This window comes from Podarcis filfolensis (assembly GCF_964270895.1).
Source record: "Podarcis filfolensis genome assembly, chromosome: 1".
NCBI classification, from domain to species: domain Eukaryota; kingdom Metazoa; phylum Chordata; class Lepidosauria; order Squamata; family Lacertidae; genus Podarcis; species Podarcis filfolensis.
The window spans coordinates 89641112-89658576 of record NC_139604.1 but is presented as its reverse complement, the minus strand read 5'-3'; the positions used below and the strand labels follow the sequence as shown (position 1 = coordinate 89658576).

Here is a 17465-nt window from a genome sequence, read left to right as displayed (position 1 = left end):
AAAAATTATTTTTTAAAAAACCAGTATCTTATGTAGTGGTAAAATACCAGATGGATGGAGAGAAGCTAACATCACACTCGTACCTAGAGAAGAGCTTTGATTATAGCAAAGAATTACCGACTGATTTCATTAGACTATAAGTTCTTTACAATGATTTTGTAAAAAGGATTTTAAAATATTCTAGAGAATTTTATTTATTGTGATTAATGTGGATTGATGCATAAAAGACAGTTAAGAGATAATGTCAGACATGCTTTAGATAATTTGGAATATTTGATTTTAAAAAAATTAATTAAATTTTATTAAGTACAAATTAGAAAACATACATATTTACAACAAAAGAAAATGAAAATATAGATAACCAAGGAAAAAAATTAGAGAATACTTTGTCTCTTTTCCTATTTACAGTTATTTCATATTTACAGTTATTATTTATAATTTGGAATATTTGAATTACCACAATGAGAGGCAAGAGGCATTGGGGTTTCTGGGGGGATGCAGAAGAAGTCAGAAGGAATACTGATTAAGTGAAAGTGATAGAAACCCAGCTGGATCCTTTTTCCTATCACTTTTTTTTACCCTCATACCTCCACACCTATTTCCTGGCACATTTTAGCCCCTGTCCTCCAGCTGTAGAGGGTAAGAAACGACTCAGCAGGGAGCTGCAGTGTGTGTGTGGAGCCTAAAGATCACCACATGATTTCTTTTAACAAGGAAAGGAAAACTTTTAAATCATCCACTGTGTCTCTCACCCATGCCCTGGTCAGCGCACCCATTAAAATACTCTGCGCAAGTGTGAGAATATGTGGCTCTGTTCTGCTTTGAACTGTGCTAAAGTAATTAAATTGGTATCCCATTGTGCCTGGGTATTAGAGGACACCTGGTGAATTTCATCCTGAACTGCTGGCATGCCACCTGGAACACCAGGCTAGCAGCACCTGCAGGACTCCCTTGCAAAAAATAATAATGTTTTATCTTAGTACAAAACGCAGTCTGGCTTTGTTCCTCTGTGTATGTACCCTTTAAGCTCCAAAGGGAACAATCCGTGCCACAGTGTACCTTGTATCCTGTTGTATAAACATCCCCTTGTTTTTGACTTTTGCTATTGCATTTTTCATCAATGCCGCTGCTGCGTTGCACATTTTGGTTATATGAATTATGAATTACGTCATGAGAAGTATTTAGTTAGCAAAGGCTTGTGTAGCTTGTGACTCGGGTAGGTAGATGCAAAAGAGGTTACCTTAATAATTCAGCAGCTGTAGCTTGCAATTCCCTCTTCTGTTGGTTTGTTTATATATATATTTAAAATAAAGTATTATTATTATTTATACATTTCATAATACGTTACAATAAAAAACCAACTAATCTAAACAAAAACTTCAGAAAGCAAGAGAAAAGAATACAAAGTCCTCTTTTGCAGGTAAACCTTACACTGTCCCACACAGAGAAAGGTGAACCCTCCCAGCTCTCACCTGGGAATTTCCCTTGCTTTTCCCATCCTCCCACCTGAGGAGATCTTCTCTTCCCTGCCTGTCACACAGGGTCCATCAACTCTTGAGCTCCTGTTCATTTCTCATTCATGATCGCTTTTGGGTGCCTCCAGACTGGTGTGATTTGCAGGAGGGATTCAAGCTGGAATTTCAGATTTACAGTGTTCTGTTGCCCTAGCGCAACAAATCCACTTTAAAACAAACATACTTTTGCAGTTCAGAGAGGGTCAGCGAAATGCACTGAAAAGTGTGGGATGAATGAATGATTAAAACGGAGGCATAGAAAACCTTGCAAGGAAATCAGGATGATTGCTTGTTGTCAGTGGCGTAGCGTGGGTTGTCAGCACCCGGGGCAAGGCAAGTAATTTGCGCCCCCTAACCTGTGGATTTGCGCCCCCTAACCTGTGGATTTGCGCCCCCTAACCCGTGGATTTGCGCCCCCTAACCCGTGGATTTGCCCTAACCCCAGATGTTGCGCCCGGTGCGGCTGGCCCCCCCTGCACCCCCCACGCTACGCCACTGCTTGTTGTCCTATTCCTGCCCCCACAGATAAGCGAGAACAAATGCTCAAGGAAGACCAGATATAGGATGTGTACCCTTCTATGTTTAAAGCAAAATTTTACCCTCCAAGAAACCTGAGAACTGTAGTTTATTAAAGGTGCTGAGAATTGCAGCTCCATGTGGATTCCAGGATTCTTTCAGGGTGGTAGTAGATATGCGATTTAAAGCTATGGTGTGCGCTCAGCCCTAGTTTAAACATATATGGTGATTTATTGACAGAACACTCTTCATGTCTAAGGGTTGTATACAACAAAGGCACCTGTTACATTAGTGTAACAGGGCTCCCCTCCCCAAAATCTATTTTGGGTTTTCCCTCCAACCCTCCAGAACAGATGGAAGGTGCAAGTGGAATGAAGAGGGGCTGGAGGTTGCACTGAAGACACAAACATGCTGGATACAGCCCTAAATCTGCATATATCCCTGGGCATTGTTGTAAACTTGGAAATTCCAACTGTGGGTGGGTGAAGAGGAGCAAGTTTCCCCTGACAGGGTAGGGTTTTTTAAAAAAATGAGTGAAAGTAAGGTCAGAGTAAAGTACAAAAAGATATCCTTCCTAGAACATTATGGATATAAGGTCTCCTCAAGAGAAGCTCTTGCAGCAGAGCCTGACATCTTGTGCTGGTTAGGAAAGGCTGAGGGAGCTGAATGGGGAGGAAGAGAAGAGAAGCAGGAGGAGTTGGTTCTTTGTTTAGAAGGGAGGCAGGAAAGGGCAGGAGGCCATCAGAAAGTGAGAACAGGAGGAGGGGGGAATGAGATGCAGAGAAGCTTGTGTTTCTTGCAGAAACAGAACGGCATTAGGGTTTGAGAGCAATTATCCTGGGAGGATAATGGATAAAGCTTGCTGTCCACCCTTCTCAAAATAGCAATTGGGGGAATTATATGTTTTTAGTCCTAGATGGAATGAAGGAAATTACTGCTGCTTAGGCAAAGCATGCCGTAGTGTTGTGGTGGACTTTCCGTTTGTTTTGACTGCATTAAAAAATGTTGGGAATGTTCCAATGCTAGACTCGGGTAGCAGTTTTCAGTACGGTTTTGAGGATCTTTGCCAGCCTCGGAAACACAGTTGCCGTGGAAAACAGGGGAAGCAACGAACGGATCCTGCACGCTTCAAGATGGAAGTGTGAAGGATATGTACCTCAGCCATTCCAATATCTCTGTGTGTGCCTTTCCCCCTGTGCTGGGTTTAATGGCAAACACCAAATGTTTGTAGTCACTTGTGTTCATGGCAGCAACATTGAGCAACATTGCTGCTGAGTGCAAGAAACCAAAGGAATAAGAAAGAGGAATCTTGCAATGATTTGACACCTGTCCCTCGTTGTGCTATTCAGGCTGTGTTGAAACAGATTCATGATTGTGATGCTGACCTGCATCAAACAAGGCAGCCTCGATATTAAGGTTGATCTTGCAAAACAATCATAGTGAATGTCCTCAGCATCAAGAACAAACTAACTTCCCTGAGCTCAGACAAGGACACAGGGTGGGGGTGAGGGTGGGGGAGGCGGTGGTTGGAAAACTAAAAGAATCTCTGTTAGCGACAGCAGGGCAGAAGAAACTCTATTAATCTATAGTGTGATACGAAGCAAAAAATTCTCTTACTAATGGTAGCAAAGGGGTAATTGCTGGACTAATTGGCTAGCCGGTGTTACTTACATAATTATTTCCAACATCTTAAAATGGCTCTTCTGCAAGAAAAAGTGTGCAAGGTTCAAAGACAGGGAAATAACAGGAAACGTTGCCTTGCCCCACTACCCACATCTAAATCATGTAAGGTGCAGAAAGGTCCTCAGTCAGGTGCAGAGAAACTCAATCCACAGGGTGTTAGAATCTGGACAGGAAATTGCTGGCCATATCTCCCGAGTGCCTGTGCAAAAGTGACAGCCAGCTTCAGGAAGGAGCTAAGAGGGCTCTCAATTTGTGCCCTCCAAATGGAAACGTCAAACACTGCCTGCAGATATTAATCATGCAGGTGCAGCTACATCTTATTTCTTCCATTCCTTTTCTGGTTCTGAAAAATCCCATTGGTGCATGTGCATTCTCTGTCTTTCTGAAACCTACTATAATTTCATCAATAGTCATGAGTGCTCTGAGGGGCATTTCTCTCCCACCTCGCAGGCTGAGGAGTTGATAAGAAACTATTTTCAATGAATTTAATATATATATATATTTAAAAATCAATTTACTAGCCTTGAATTTGTGTACAACTTTTTCTGACCCATACCTCAGATTATGTGGAGACATTTGTCTCCTACAAGAAGCCGATATATTTCTGGAGACTGTACAGTTTGTAAATCTGCTTGTAAGCATTTTTCTAATCAACATAAAGATAAAAGCCCTTTACAAGTGTAATCTTGCTATAATTTCACTCCGAAGGTCCTAATTGGTCTAGACTTCTTATTGATCACTGCCGCTGACGGAATGTGCCACCACCACCCTGTCCCCCATTTACACTAATCTTGTTAGTTCTGTTTACAGTGAAACTTCCTGGAGCGCCCCCTGGGACAGATAATGGCTTCCTTTGTTCTAGGCTGCCCCTTGTTTGCCATCAGAACAAGCAGGTGGGAATTAAAGCATATTTCTAACCATGGCAGCCTTCTAAGTGTAATTAAAACAAGGCAACTTCAACACACACATGCACAACCACCACACACAAATCCCCACAACCTCTTATTTTGAGGGAGCAGAGAAAGTGGGAGGTGGGAATGCATAGACTGGATTTTCCAGAATGCTTCCAACAATTCCTGCTGGGGTGATGGTGTGTCCTGCTTTGCAGATGACTGTCTTCTGTTTGAAAGGCTATATGATCCAAGTCCAGTTTAAAGACTGCATGCAAAAGGTCCCAAGTTCAATTTCCGGCATCTCCAGGCTCTTTCCCTATAACAGTGGGGAGCTGTTGCCAATCAGTGATGACAACACTGAGCTAGATGGACCAATGGCCTGACTCGGTATAAGGCAGCTTCATCTCTTAACCATAAGAAAGGAGAGCCGGGGGGCGGGCCTTGCAGTTGCCCATCAACAGTTAACGCCTGGGCAGTAAACCAAGCTGCCAGACAGGTCACCTGGTCCCAGCCTTCCTGACTATGATGAGCTGTATCATATGCCCACCTAAATTACTTGATTATTCCTCAGTTTGCTTGGATATCTATACATTAAGCATATCCAACTTTTACGCAGATCTGTGCCTTTTGTCCCCGTCCCCCCACTTTCTCATGATATATGTGAGGCCTAGTTCTACTTCAATGCATACCTCTCAAATGCTCCCCATTTTGATAAGCATTTGTTTGCTTTCAGGTGGTGTTTACCTTTTGGGAGCCAGTGTGGCGTAGTGGTTAAGAGCGGTAGTCTTGTAATCTGGTGAACCGGGTTTGATTCCCCGCTCCTCCACATGCAGCTGCTGGGTGACCTTGGGCCAGTCACACTTCTCTGAAGTCTCTCAGCCCCACTCACCTCACAGAGTGTTTGTTGTGGGGGAGGAAGGGAAAGTTAGCCGCTTTGAGACTCCTTCAGGTAGTGATAAAGCGGGATATCAAATCCAAACTCTTCTTCTTCATCTTCCTTCTCCCTCTCCTTCATAGCTCTGGGCTGCCTATCTGGTCAGATGCCAACTGTCAAGAAGCACAATCGAAAGGTAAGACTTGAGCTCTGTTTTCCGTTTTGATGTCCTCTGTCAGAACTGGATTTGCCTGTCATTGACTGCAATGAGAGCCTAACTTGAGGTAGGGCAGGACAGCAGCGATGTTGGGGTTGCATGGATGCACCAGTGGAGCCAAACTGCCCTTGTATGAGGAACAGATGTACAGAGCTAATACTAGCCTCTTTCAGAGGGTCATTGTAAGGCTCAATGTGATGACTGCGTGCTTTGAACATTCAAACTGCTTTTTCCCTGTAAAGCGCTGCTGTTGTTCTTCATGCCTCAGTTTCCCAACATTTCCCAACATTGAACATTTCCCAACATTGAAGCTGGTTTTAGATGGTAAAGATCACTTCTATGCTCCTTGCTACAAAGCAAGAATTTTTTTAAAGATATGTATGCACAAATGAAAAGGCTGGTACTTTGCCTGAACTGGAGATAAAATCATATGGAAAAAGAAGTCCCACACTGCCATCTGGTGGTCCTTACATGCCACTCAATTGGAATTTGAGCTAATGTCACAGCTGAATTGAATCTGATAAAAGCAAAAACGGACCCTGAACTCATGTTAATTTTAAACCCATACAACTTTCAGAAAGAGTTTCACACTTTGTAGAGTTTGGTATTACTACAAAATCTGTCAATTCCCCCGGCAAGAGAAATCCCCCTTTCTTTCACAATATTCAGAAGCCATCCAAGTTGATTATCACAAATGGAGAATTTCAGGACCAAATTACATGTGATGTTGTTCACATGGTTTGGCCTTGTGTGTCTGATTAAAATAACAAAAAGCCGGTGTGTGTGTGTGTTGCAGAACCAGATCGGGGCTGTGGGATGGAGGGGGAGGCGTCACGACATTCCCAGCCAATGGTTTCATTTTATGTCATCCAGCCCATCACTGCATTGGCCCAGTCCAACTGCCAGCAATATGGGAAAACACTTTTCCTGGCTAGGTAGCTACAAAAAAGAGAAATACATCTCACATATCGCAAGATATAAACGGCTCTTTGTTTTTGCAATATGCCCAAGACCTTTTGGCCACCAAAGCCTTTGTTAGTTGGCAAAGGCCATTTAATCATAATAATAATATTAAGGAGCTGGAGGAGCTGATTCTTCCCCTTTTCATCCTCACAACAACCCTGTGGGGAAGCTTAGGCTAACAAACTTGACTAGCTTCGTAGCTGAATGTAGATTTCAATCCTGGTCTCCTGCATCCTGATCCAGTAGTCCAACCATGACATACCACAGGCTCTGTATGGAATTACAGAACTGCATCCAAAAGGCAAGAAATGTTAGAGGCATGGAAGCACAAGGGCATTTTGAGTAGTGGAAAGCAAACACCAGGTTAAGAGGAGGACAAGAAGGTGGTTTTTGTTCTACTCTGGATAAAGTGGGTCATGATTGCTAAGTGCCATTGAAACCAATGGAACAAATTGCTCACAGAAATGTCCTGTTGCTTTTAATAGAATCTGGCCAGGAGAGAGGGAGAGAGGGGGGGGAGATGGTGTGGCAGCAGAACAGGAAGAGTCATGTTCAGGCCTCACATCAGAATCCATGGGGCAAGACAGGTCAGAAGTTTCAGAACCACGGATAGCTCCAAGTGAGCAACTTGCCCACTCGGCAAGTTGAGAGCAGACTACAGTGGTACCTCAGGTTAAGAACTTAATTCGTTCTGGAGGTCCGTCCTTAACCTGAAACTGTTCTTAACCTGAGGTACCACTTTAGCTAATGGGGCCTCCCGCTGCCGCCGCACCGCCACTGCACAATTTCTGTTCTCATCCTGAAGCAAAGTTCTTAACCCGAGGTCCTATTTCTGGGTTAGCAGAGTCTGTAACCTGAAGCGTCTGTAACCTGAAGCATCTGTAACCCGAGGTACCACTGTATATGAATGGGAACCAATTCTAAACCACACTCAAGCATGGTATGGACAAGCCCTGAGCCTATTAAAATCTGTGCACTCAAATTACCTCTCCCAGGCTCAACACCCATGTTCATAACTAGGTATTTAAAGGTCCAGCCCTTGTAATAATTCCCATTAAACCCGGTGGAACTCGCTTCTGAGAAAACATGCATTATTGAACTGTTAAAACCCTAAAAAACATTGTACCCAGTGTCAAATGACTTTGAATTAGCTCTGGGTTAGAGTGATGGAGCCGTTAGTCAGCAATTGACCTAATAACTGAATAAATAACCTTGTGGTCTACTGACAGACCTCAAAGTCTGGGAAGAAAATGCACGTGCATTCCAGGCACTAGTTCACACTGCTTGCGTCAGCTGTCTTGGTCTTGCCCCTAATTTGAGCAAGAGTTGTCCATCCTCCAAACTTCTTCTGACCCTCTGTGGATTCAGAATTGTTTGAAATCAGTGGGAATAGGGCAAGCCAGGAAGAGAGAAAAGCTTACCACATTCCTTCCTCTTGCCAGCAGAGTTCCCAGGACAATTTGGCTGGAAAATTGGCTTGCTGGAGTGGTTCAATTTTAACAGAAAGAATTAATAATTTACCCATGTGCTTAAAGACAGGAGCTGGGTAACTTCCTAATAAGAAAGGCACAGAAGTTCCAGAACAGAGGAAGAAAGCAGTGAAGTGAAAATCTTTATTTTCTCCCACATCCAGAATGGACCGAGGGGAGGAAGCATCAGATATCTAATCTCCAAAGGAATGAATCTCCATGGTGAATCATTGACCTTCCTCTCTTTTCTATGGTAAGAAAGCAAAACAAACAAACAAAAATAGTATTAGACAGAAGAAGGATTCTCCCTGACTGAATGGTGCTTTTAAGCTTCATCTCATAGTAGAACTTGGAGCGAAATGCAAAGTGGTGTATCGAATCATTAGTAAATTAATTTATTGTGGTGTGTGTTTTGTGTGTGCATTCCCATAATGTCTATTATTCTGTTGGGAATGTGTCAGTAAATAGCTTCACTACAGAAATGTTCAATAAGAAGGAATGTAAATGGACCAAGATCAGTTGACATAGAGCAGGCATTGGTTCAACAGAAGATAGTGGGTGCAAAACAAACTTCAACTATGCCAGTATCACTGAAATCCTTATCCATTCCTATGATTCAAAATAGGAACATTAGAGGGAGGGGGGAACAATGGTGGAGTCAGACTGAACCCTATAACCTGCGTTCAAAACTGGCGTAAAACAAGACAAATGAACAGGTAATGCTCAAGTATTTGTAGTGCATGTGTAGAGTGTTCTACATCCTCAACAAATGACAAGAGTGGTCTTGAGTGATCAGTAGGCTCAATGAGGATTATGGCTTCAATGTTTTAACATCACCTTCTTCAACACCTTTGTCAATCCCCATAGGTAGAATGATGACTAAGATTCCACCAGCTGACACTAGCAACACCTACGAAAACCTGGAACACTGGAGGCCAAGGCAGCTGGCCAACGCCTCTGGCTAATTTCACTTTTCCATTTGGGTTTGGTCAAAGGGCTGACTATGCCCTGAATGGCGTCATTATTGTTGTCATCTTCATTGTTATGGTATCTCTGGGTTGCGCAATGGAGATCTCCAAGATCATGGGTTATCTCCGGAAACCCAAGGAAGTAGCTGTTGCTGTGGTGGCTCAGTATGGAATCATGCCTCTGACAGCATTTGCGCTGGGCAAACTCTTCCAACTGGAACCCACTGAGGCACTGGCTGTACTCATCTGTGGCTGTTGCCCCGGTGGAAATCTTTCCAACATCCTCAGTCTGGCATCAAAATGAGACATGAACCTCAGGTAAGCAGGATGTGTGCTAGTGCTTATGAAGGCAGAACTAGACAGTTAATGGCAAAGCCGTCTTGACAGGAAGATAGTTACTGGGTTGAATACAAGGCTGGGATTTCCCCATTTGTCCAATAAATACATAGCCACATTCATCACTATTATGGAACAGTGAGAGGACAAAACGCAGGCATAGAGCACATGCCTCATATAATGTCCTGGATCCAATCCCTAGCATTTCCAGCTAAAAGGAAAGATAACAAGGAGGGATCCAGTCTAACCTCTCTTGGGAGGAAATTCCACAATATGAGAACAGCCACAGAAAAAGCTTTCTCTCGTGTTTCTACCAACCATGCCTCTGACACTGATGGGACCCAGAGAAGGTGCTCAGCCAAGGACCTTAGCACCCAGGCAGGTGTGTAAAGGGAGATAGGATCTTTCAGATAACCTGGGCCCAAGCCATATAGAGATTTATAGGTCATAACCAGCACTTTGAATTGTGTCCAGAAACAGACCAGTAGCCAGTAAAGTTGTTTCAACAGGGGAGTGACATGTTCCCTGTAACCAGCCTGCCTTCAGTCTGGCCATAGCAGTCTGGACAACTGAAGCTTCCAAACATTTTTTCAAAGGCAGCTCCATCTGGGGTGCATTACAGTAGTCCAACTGGGATGTAACTAAAGCATGCATCACTGCGTGGCAAGATCTGACATCTCACAGAACAGGCATAGTTGGTGCATGAGTCGTAACTATACAAACACATTCCTGGCCACCAACAAAACCTGGGCATCCAAAGTCAGGGCAGAATCCAGGAGTACATTCAAACTGCGAGCCCAAATCTTCAAGGAGACTGTAAACCAAACACAGGTTGAAGCTCTGTTCCCTGATCCGCCTTCCAACTGACCAGTAGTGCCTCTCTCTTGTCTGGATTAAACCTCAAGTTGTTCAGACAGCCTTCAGATCCTAATGTCATTAATTTTGCAGTTAAAATGGTGCCTTTCTCTAAGGCTTCATGTGTATAACAACATTCCCTTATCTTGCTCCTCCTTCCAAAAGCTTTACAAAGCAGGAAAATGTTATTCCTAATTTATATGTGAACTTTGAGAACTTGTGTCTTGATCATCATTCCTGCAAATTTCAAGAGTCACCTGGGATTGTATGGTAAATACCTAATGTCCGGATAGGTCTGGATTCAGGATGTGTGGGGTGCATGGGCAAGAGACCAGACAGATTCTGTTTTGCAGTGGTGTTTTGTTTTAACCTCTCTTCCTTTTTCAGGCAGGTATGATTGTTCTGCTTGTGCTGTCTATCACAATAATTGTTCTGAGTGTGGTCAGTTTCGGACGCAGTATCTTGATCATCTTCTCTCCACGCTTGCCGGGGACATCAGCTTTGATGCCTGTTATTGGCTTCTCCTTGGTTATATTCTGTCTGCATTCTTCAGCTTCAGTGATCAGTATGTCCTCTTAACTAAACCCAAATCCTTTTGCCTAAAGACAGGTACTGAACTGGGGATCAGTGAAAGTCACTCCACCTTGTACCAGTAGAATTCCCTGCTTGATTGGAAGCCTGATTGATTGAAATACCACAGAGTTGTGTCTTGTTCCGTGCCTTTTAATATCTGCACCAGAACTGGTGAACATTTTTGGCCCTTTATCACCCTCTACCACTGCAGGTCCACTTAGACATGTGTGTGAGGCTGCCTGCCTGTCAATCATCTGATGTCATGATAAGTCACACCCACCTGTCCAAGTTGACCTGTGGGATGGGGAGAGGGATCTGTTTGCTGATGAGCGGGGGATTCACTCCTGATGGCTGCTGGGGTCTTCTTTGCCAGCACGTACCCTGCAGGAAATGTGCTGTTGAAGCAGCACCCAGCAGGATCAAACCTCGCCCATTAGCTGATGTCACCCAGTGACATCAACTGATTGACAGGTGCATGTGGCTTGGGGAAAATGGCCTCACAGTCCAATACAGGGCCTGTGCTGGATGAGGTTACATTCGTCTAAATGAGCAGGTGCACAACTTGGGGATGCTTCTGGAATTCCTGGAGACAGCTGTGGACAAGTGCTTTTTGCCAACCTAGACTGGTGTGCCAAACGTGGACACTTCTAGAACCTGGGAGACCTCACCACCACCAAACATACCTTGGCAATCTCCAGGCTTGACTACCATATTGGGGAGGCCTTTGCAAACTCCTTAGAAACTCTGTTTAGTTCAAAATGAAGCACATCGGCTCCACAATTCAGTGGAGTCAATCTTTAAGTTTGGAACAGGATTTACCTTATAAATTGTTTTCCTCTGAATTAACTCCCGGCACATGAAGATCCTCAGAGAAGGCCCTGTTCCAAGAACTGTGTAAACAAATCAACCTTCTCAGGAGGTGTCCAGATCTAGCATCTTGTGGCTGAATCTGATGTTCACCAGCTAACCTTCTCCGAGGTTTCCTTCAGAACATGAGGACAGGCATCTTGCTTCCACTATTAAATGAATGCCTTACTTCTTATATCAACCAAACTCTACAGCAGATGACAAATTATGTATTGTGTGTCACACACACATACAGAGCTGATTAATAATAGTAGTAGTAGTAATTTTATTATTTGTACCCTGCCCGTTTGACTGGGTTGCCCCAGTTGAGCAGCTTCCAACAAATATAAAAGCATAATAAAATGTCAAACATTAACAACTTCACTATACAGGGAATTATATCCAGGGGCTGTTTTCTCCAACTTTAAAGCAGCATTGCTATTCTTTTATTGACCCTTTCCTTTCCACCCTTCTACTGCTGGCTGGCGAGTTCAAGGTCTGGAGTACTTATCCATAGTGCTAAAGTAGGTGGGATAAAGTTGGTGACATGGGAAAACTGTGTGAGCAACTCTGAAAACTAATGATCATGTGTTGGGAGTGGTATGTACAGAACTATGTAATAGTCACATACCGCTCTGTGTTTCCTGCACAGGTGCAGGCGGATAGTCTGCCTGGAGACCGGTTGCCAGAATGTACAGCTCTGTTCAACCATCCTCAAGATGGCCTTTGCATCTGAAGTCATTGGGCCACTCTTCATCTTCCCTTCTCTGTACCTGATTTTCCAGTTGGGAGAGGGACTTCTCCTGGTTGTGATCTTCAGGAGTTATGAAAAGATAAAAGAAACAAATGGCAAGTACAATCTTTTGGTAGGGGGGCACCTGTTCCTTCCTTTAAAGATCAGCATTTATTCTATAGATTGCCAGGACAGATCAATTTAGTTAAGTTTGCCAGAGTCCAATCTGTGATTTCAGTAGTTGCCATTCTTCAGGGTTATCAGTAGGGTTGCCATATTTCCAAAAGTAAAAACCAAGGCACTCCGAAAGTTGCCGAAGATCCAGGACAAACAGCTGCCTTCCCGAAATTCTCCCTGGACGTCACTTCCGCCTTTGAAATCCCGGTAATTTCTGGGAAATCCTGGATGTATGGCAGCCCTAGTTATCAGTGAAGTATTTTATTAAAGGATGCCTTTTTCAATAAAATCATCTACATCATTTGGATTATTCAATGCATGTAATCTCCTTGTTAATTTTTATGATACAGCAATAGACCATACATTCAGTTTCCAATGGCATGGAACTTTGTAAAACTGAGAGCTGTTTGGTTTTTGAGATTCAACTTGTGTAAACTTCAGTTATGACTACATGCATAGGCATGTAGATATAGTTAAGCACATGGAAACTGCCTTTCCCAGTTGCACTTTTCCACATTGTTAATCTGGCTCTAGATTAGTTAACCAGCAATTGTGGAACAAAATGGCAAATTGATGATAAATTCTGGCAACAGGCAAAGACCCTTTTATTTTCAAAGGCCTTTTATATGTGTAATTGTATCCCAGGTTATTCATTTTATGTGTGGCTTTTAGATTTTATTGGTTTGATTGTATTATTGCATTTTTATCTGTTTTATTGGGAAAACATTTGAAGGGAGACTATAAATACTTAAAATTAATAATAATAAACCTAATCTGGATTTAAGGGGCAGACTTAACTGTGTTTGCCTCAGAGATAGACAAAAGTAATATATTTACAGGTTTAATAGGAGTGGTTGTTTCCTAAAGCTCCCCCCATTGATATAGGTAACAGAGCATCTTCCCTCTTCCTTCGCCTTTCATTTTAGATTCAGCAAAAATGATCTACAGAAATGTGGACAACAGTGAAGTGGAAACCAACCAATCACTAGAGCCCCTAAGTAGAATCAATAATCCAATGGAGGGCTGACACACACAAAAAGGGCAACTATACTGTCAGAACTCCAGGTTACTCCTGTGGCTGAGGTCTGCTGAACTCTGGCGACAGTCCTGCACAAAACATTATGGTGGAATCTCCACACATATAAAAAAATGCTGTGAAAATGCTTTTTTTAAAAATGCTTTGAAAAATATATTGAATTTGCCATAGTTCACTGTCACCATCTAGTGTGACATTTGTATATTGCACCTTACAACACACTTAAAACATTTTATTTGCAGCTGTGCAGCTGCGTCCTATGACTGTGAAGAGTAAGGAACGTTATTCAATATTCACAGTTTTCTGAGACAAATCCTGAAGCGATTCAGCACTAATTACGTTACCTTCATTCCTGATTCAAATAAGAGTTGGTCCCATTAAGATCAACACAGATGATCACCATGATCCAGGGCTAATTGTCGAACTCATATCCAGTCATTCTTTCTTTATCACACACCTGTTTTCCAATATATCTCACAGTTTCACAAGATTACCAAACAGCTGTAATTTACCTGTTGAAATGTTCTTAATTTTACTAACAAATGGCTAACTATTGGGAATTTTTAAAAAAATGATTTTTCAATACTTCTACTACCTTGTAATAAAGCACATCACATTTATGGTCCTAAACTATCTTCCTATGCTACTTGGTGAAATTCCATAAATGATGGGTTCTAGTTTGTGGTTTCATATTATAGATACAGTGGTACCTCGAGTTACAGACACTTCAGGTTACAGACGCTTCAGGTTACAGATTCTGCTAACCTCAGGTTAAGAACTTTGCTTCAGGATGAGAACAGAAATTGTGCAGCAGTGGCGCAGCGACAGCGGGAGGCCCCATTAGCTAAAGTGGTACCTCAGGTTAAGAACAGTTTCAGGTTAAGAACAGACCTCCAGAACGAATTAAGTTCTTAACCTGAGGTACCACTGTATAGGGCTGTATCCAGTGTTAGTCCTACTCAGAGTAGGCACATTGGGCTGGATTCAGCTAACAGGTCTTGCTAGTGGAAGCCAAGCAAGGACCTCCACTAGCGCAACAGGGCTTTACCCCTTCTTCTCCTCCCATAAGGTAAAGGTAAAGGGACCCCTAACCATTAGGTCCAGTCATGGCCAACTCTGGAGTTGTGGTGCTCATCTCGCTTTATTGGCCGAGGGAACCAACGTACAGCTTCTGGGTCATGTGGCCAGCATGACTAAACCATTTCTGGCGAACCAGAGCAGCGCACGGAAATGCTGTTTACCTTCCCGCCGCAGCGGTACCTATTTATCTACTTGCACTTTGACGTGCTTTTGAACTGCTAGGTTGGCAGGAGCAGGGACCAAGCAATGGGAGCTCACCCCGTTGTGGGGATTCAAATGGCTGACCTTCTAATCGGTAAGTCCTAGGCTCTGTGGTTTAACCCACAGTGCCACCCGCGTCCTCTCCTCCCATACCCCCCCCCCAATTGATTAAGCAAGGGCAGAGACAACCCACTGAACAGTATGCAGCAGAGGTGGGGGGGAGTAGTTTTTTTGTCCAACCAGCTGAAATGTTTGAACCAATGGAACGATTGCCATAGCGCTATGCTAAATACCTCCCATCGAAATTAATGGCCACGACAAACCTAGGTCCATTAATTTCAATGGGTCTACTCTGCATAGGGCTTGGTTATTTACGGCTTATAGTTAATACCACTTGCATGATTCAGAGGATTGGATTGGCCTTCCCCATGACTAAGCCGGATTCTTGTGTCTTGAGCTAAAGCTTGCCAGGCAGAAATTCAACATTTCCACACCAACCAACCTCCACAGAGAACTGCACACCTGTTGAATGTCTGCCTGTCATGTCTCTGTTACAGGTACAAAAGCCCTGCCCTGTGACTCAAAATAATCCTTGTTTTGGAGCCAAACTTTTTCCATGGAGGGAGATATTTTCTTGCAACATGATCTGAGTTGCTCAACTTTTTTGAGTGGAAGACGCTCCCTGCTGAGAGAAGGAACACTGGCCTCGGGCTGATCGCCACTGTTGTGGGGGTTGAAAACCAGGGGAGAACGAGGAACGCTGCCTTGAGGGGTTTTTCTTTAATTGGAGAGGGGGGCGAGGGCAGGATATAGACGCAATAAATTAGCAACCCTTCATTCTTATTGTACTAGACAGGCGCCCTGCCTTCCGTGCGGGATCCTCATCAATATAGAACCCCTTCGCTATGAATTTATATGTACTCAACACGTGCCTACAAGTTCCCTGTCACACGCAGCGCAAACAAGGCTCGCTTAACAGAACAAAAAATAGGTTTCGCGGTGGGATGGGAACCATACAGCATCCCCACCCCGTTACCCGCTGCGCGACAAAATGGCGGCTGACTTCCCTGGGAAACTGAGCAGCCACGACAGCGGGCAGAGCGACAGAAACACGGACACCGTGAGGGAGAGATATGGTTGCATAATTCGCGAGACCCACAAAACCAGGCAGTTTTGACGCCATTTTGTTTTGCTCCCCACCCGCGCTAGCCGAGCAAAGGGGGAAGCTGCCTATGGAGAAACGCGGCGCTTTGGTATAAACGCAGCTTCCCCCCCCCCCCGAAAAGGAAGACCTAAGCTGCGAATATTTCGCGTTAGCTTGTCGGCATTTGAGAAACATATATGCAGCAAATGCCTATTAGCTTCCGCATTGCAGACGGGGAGGGAAGAGGGGTGTCAGCGAGAACTGCTCTGGCTGCGTCTTTATCCCTGCATTGCAGAAGTGGGGACGTAGAAGCAGCGGCTCCACAAATGTGACGGTCCCCAGTTCCTTATGCGGCTTAAGAGGCGGCACGGAGTGACTCGCGCAGTATACGGATAGCACATGGGATCGTCGGCGGGGTGCTTAACAGTCTGGAAATGCAGTTGACACAATGGCAAGTCCGGCTCCCGATTTCGGGCTCGCAAGCTGCCGCCTCGCCCAGTAGGAGCGGCGCCTGCGTCTCGGCGATAATGCGGCAGCGCGCAAGGTGCTGCTGGAGAGGCCAGCAACGGACTCTCTTCCGCGCCAAGGATTAACTAGCGCTTTAAAATACTACCGCTTCGACTTTGTACCTCTCATCCCTTTCTAGCGAGAATTGTTCTGTATCTCCAGCTAAAAAAAAAATCTTACAAGACTGCAAGAAATCCATGCCGGACTTGAATTGGCCTTCCATAATCAGCTCCCCCATCACCACCCAGCACTCAGTTGGGCATGCTTGTCATGCAGGCCACGCACTATAAGAGGTCAATTGGAAAGCATGCATTGACCCAGCCTCGTGGGCCTGGCAGACGGCAGCAGGAAACACATCCTCCTAGCTGCTTCTCTCTGAATGGCACAAAACAAAGTGTGCAGGGGCCATTAGCTTCAGCCTGATTTTGAGATGGCCTACTACACCCCCCCCACCCCATATAGGAAAAGAGAAACCCTTTGGTAAAGGTTCTTGAAATGGGGCCTACCATCTAATCCAGGCCTATGTAGTTTGCATAGCCCAGCTTCTGAATTTGCAGTCTCAAAATGCCTCAAGTAAATTCTATTTTTAATATATAATTTATATTTAATCTTCTAATTTACATTTAAACAACTTTATCTTGTGTACTTTTCTCTTGTGAACTGCCTTGATAGTCCGAAGAGCAATTGTTCTGCACAACTGGAAGGGCTAATTCATTCTCATGGATGTGAATCCTCCCCAACTGCTCAAGTATGTTAAGCTACTGGTGGATTTCCAGATGCTAGACCCATTAGGTAAAGGGGCCTAATAACTGGACAAGAAAAGCTGTTAAAAGGGTCATTAGGCACAGTGATTAAAATGTTTTTTGTCTAGATTTCACCA

General features: G+C 43.9%; 1 protein-coding gene and 1 long non-coding RNA gene across 2 annotated transcripts in view; one reads left to right on the top strand and one right to left on the bottom strand.

Annotated features, from left to right (window-relative positions):
* Window positions 1-5397: 5397 nt before the first annotated feature.
* Window positions 5398-17465, bottom strand: part of LOC310759923 — a 114563-nt gene continuing 102495 nt past the window's right edge. The window contains exon 4 of the long non-coding RNA XR_014546646.1: window positions 5398-5599. This is a non-coding gene — a long non-coding RNA (uncharacterized lncRNA). The remainder of the gene's footprint in view (window positions 5600-17465) is intronic.
* Window positions 10652-14750, top strand: SLC10A1 (solute carrier family 10 member 1). The gene is given in 4 exon segments (XM_083590723.1): window positions 10652-10808; window positions 10811-10853; window positions 12360-12556; window positions 13544-14750. Coding segments are annotated over 4 exon segments (468 nt in total). The 5' UTR covers window positions 10652-10681; the 3' UTR covers window positions 13645-14750.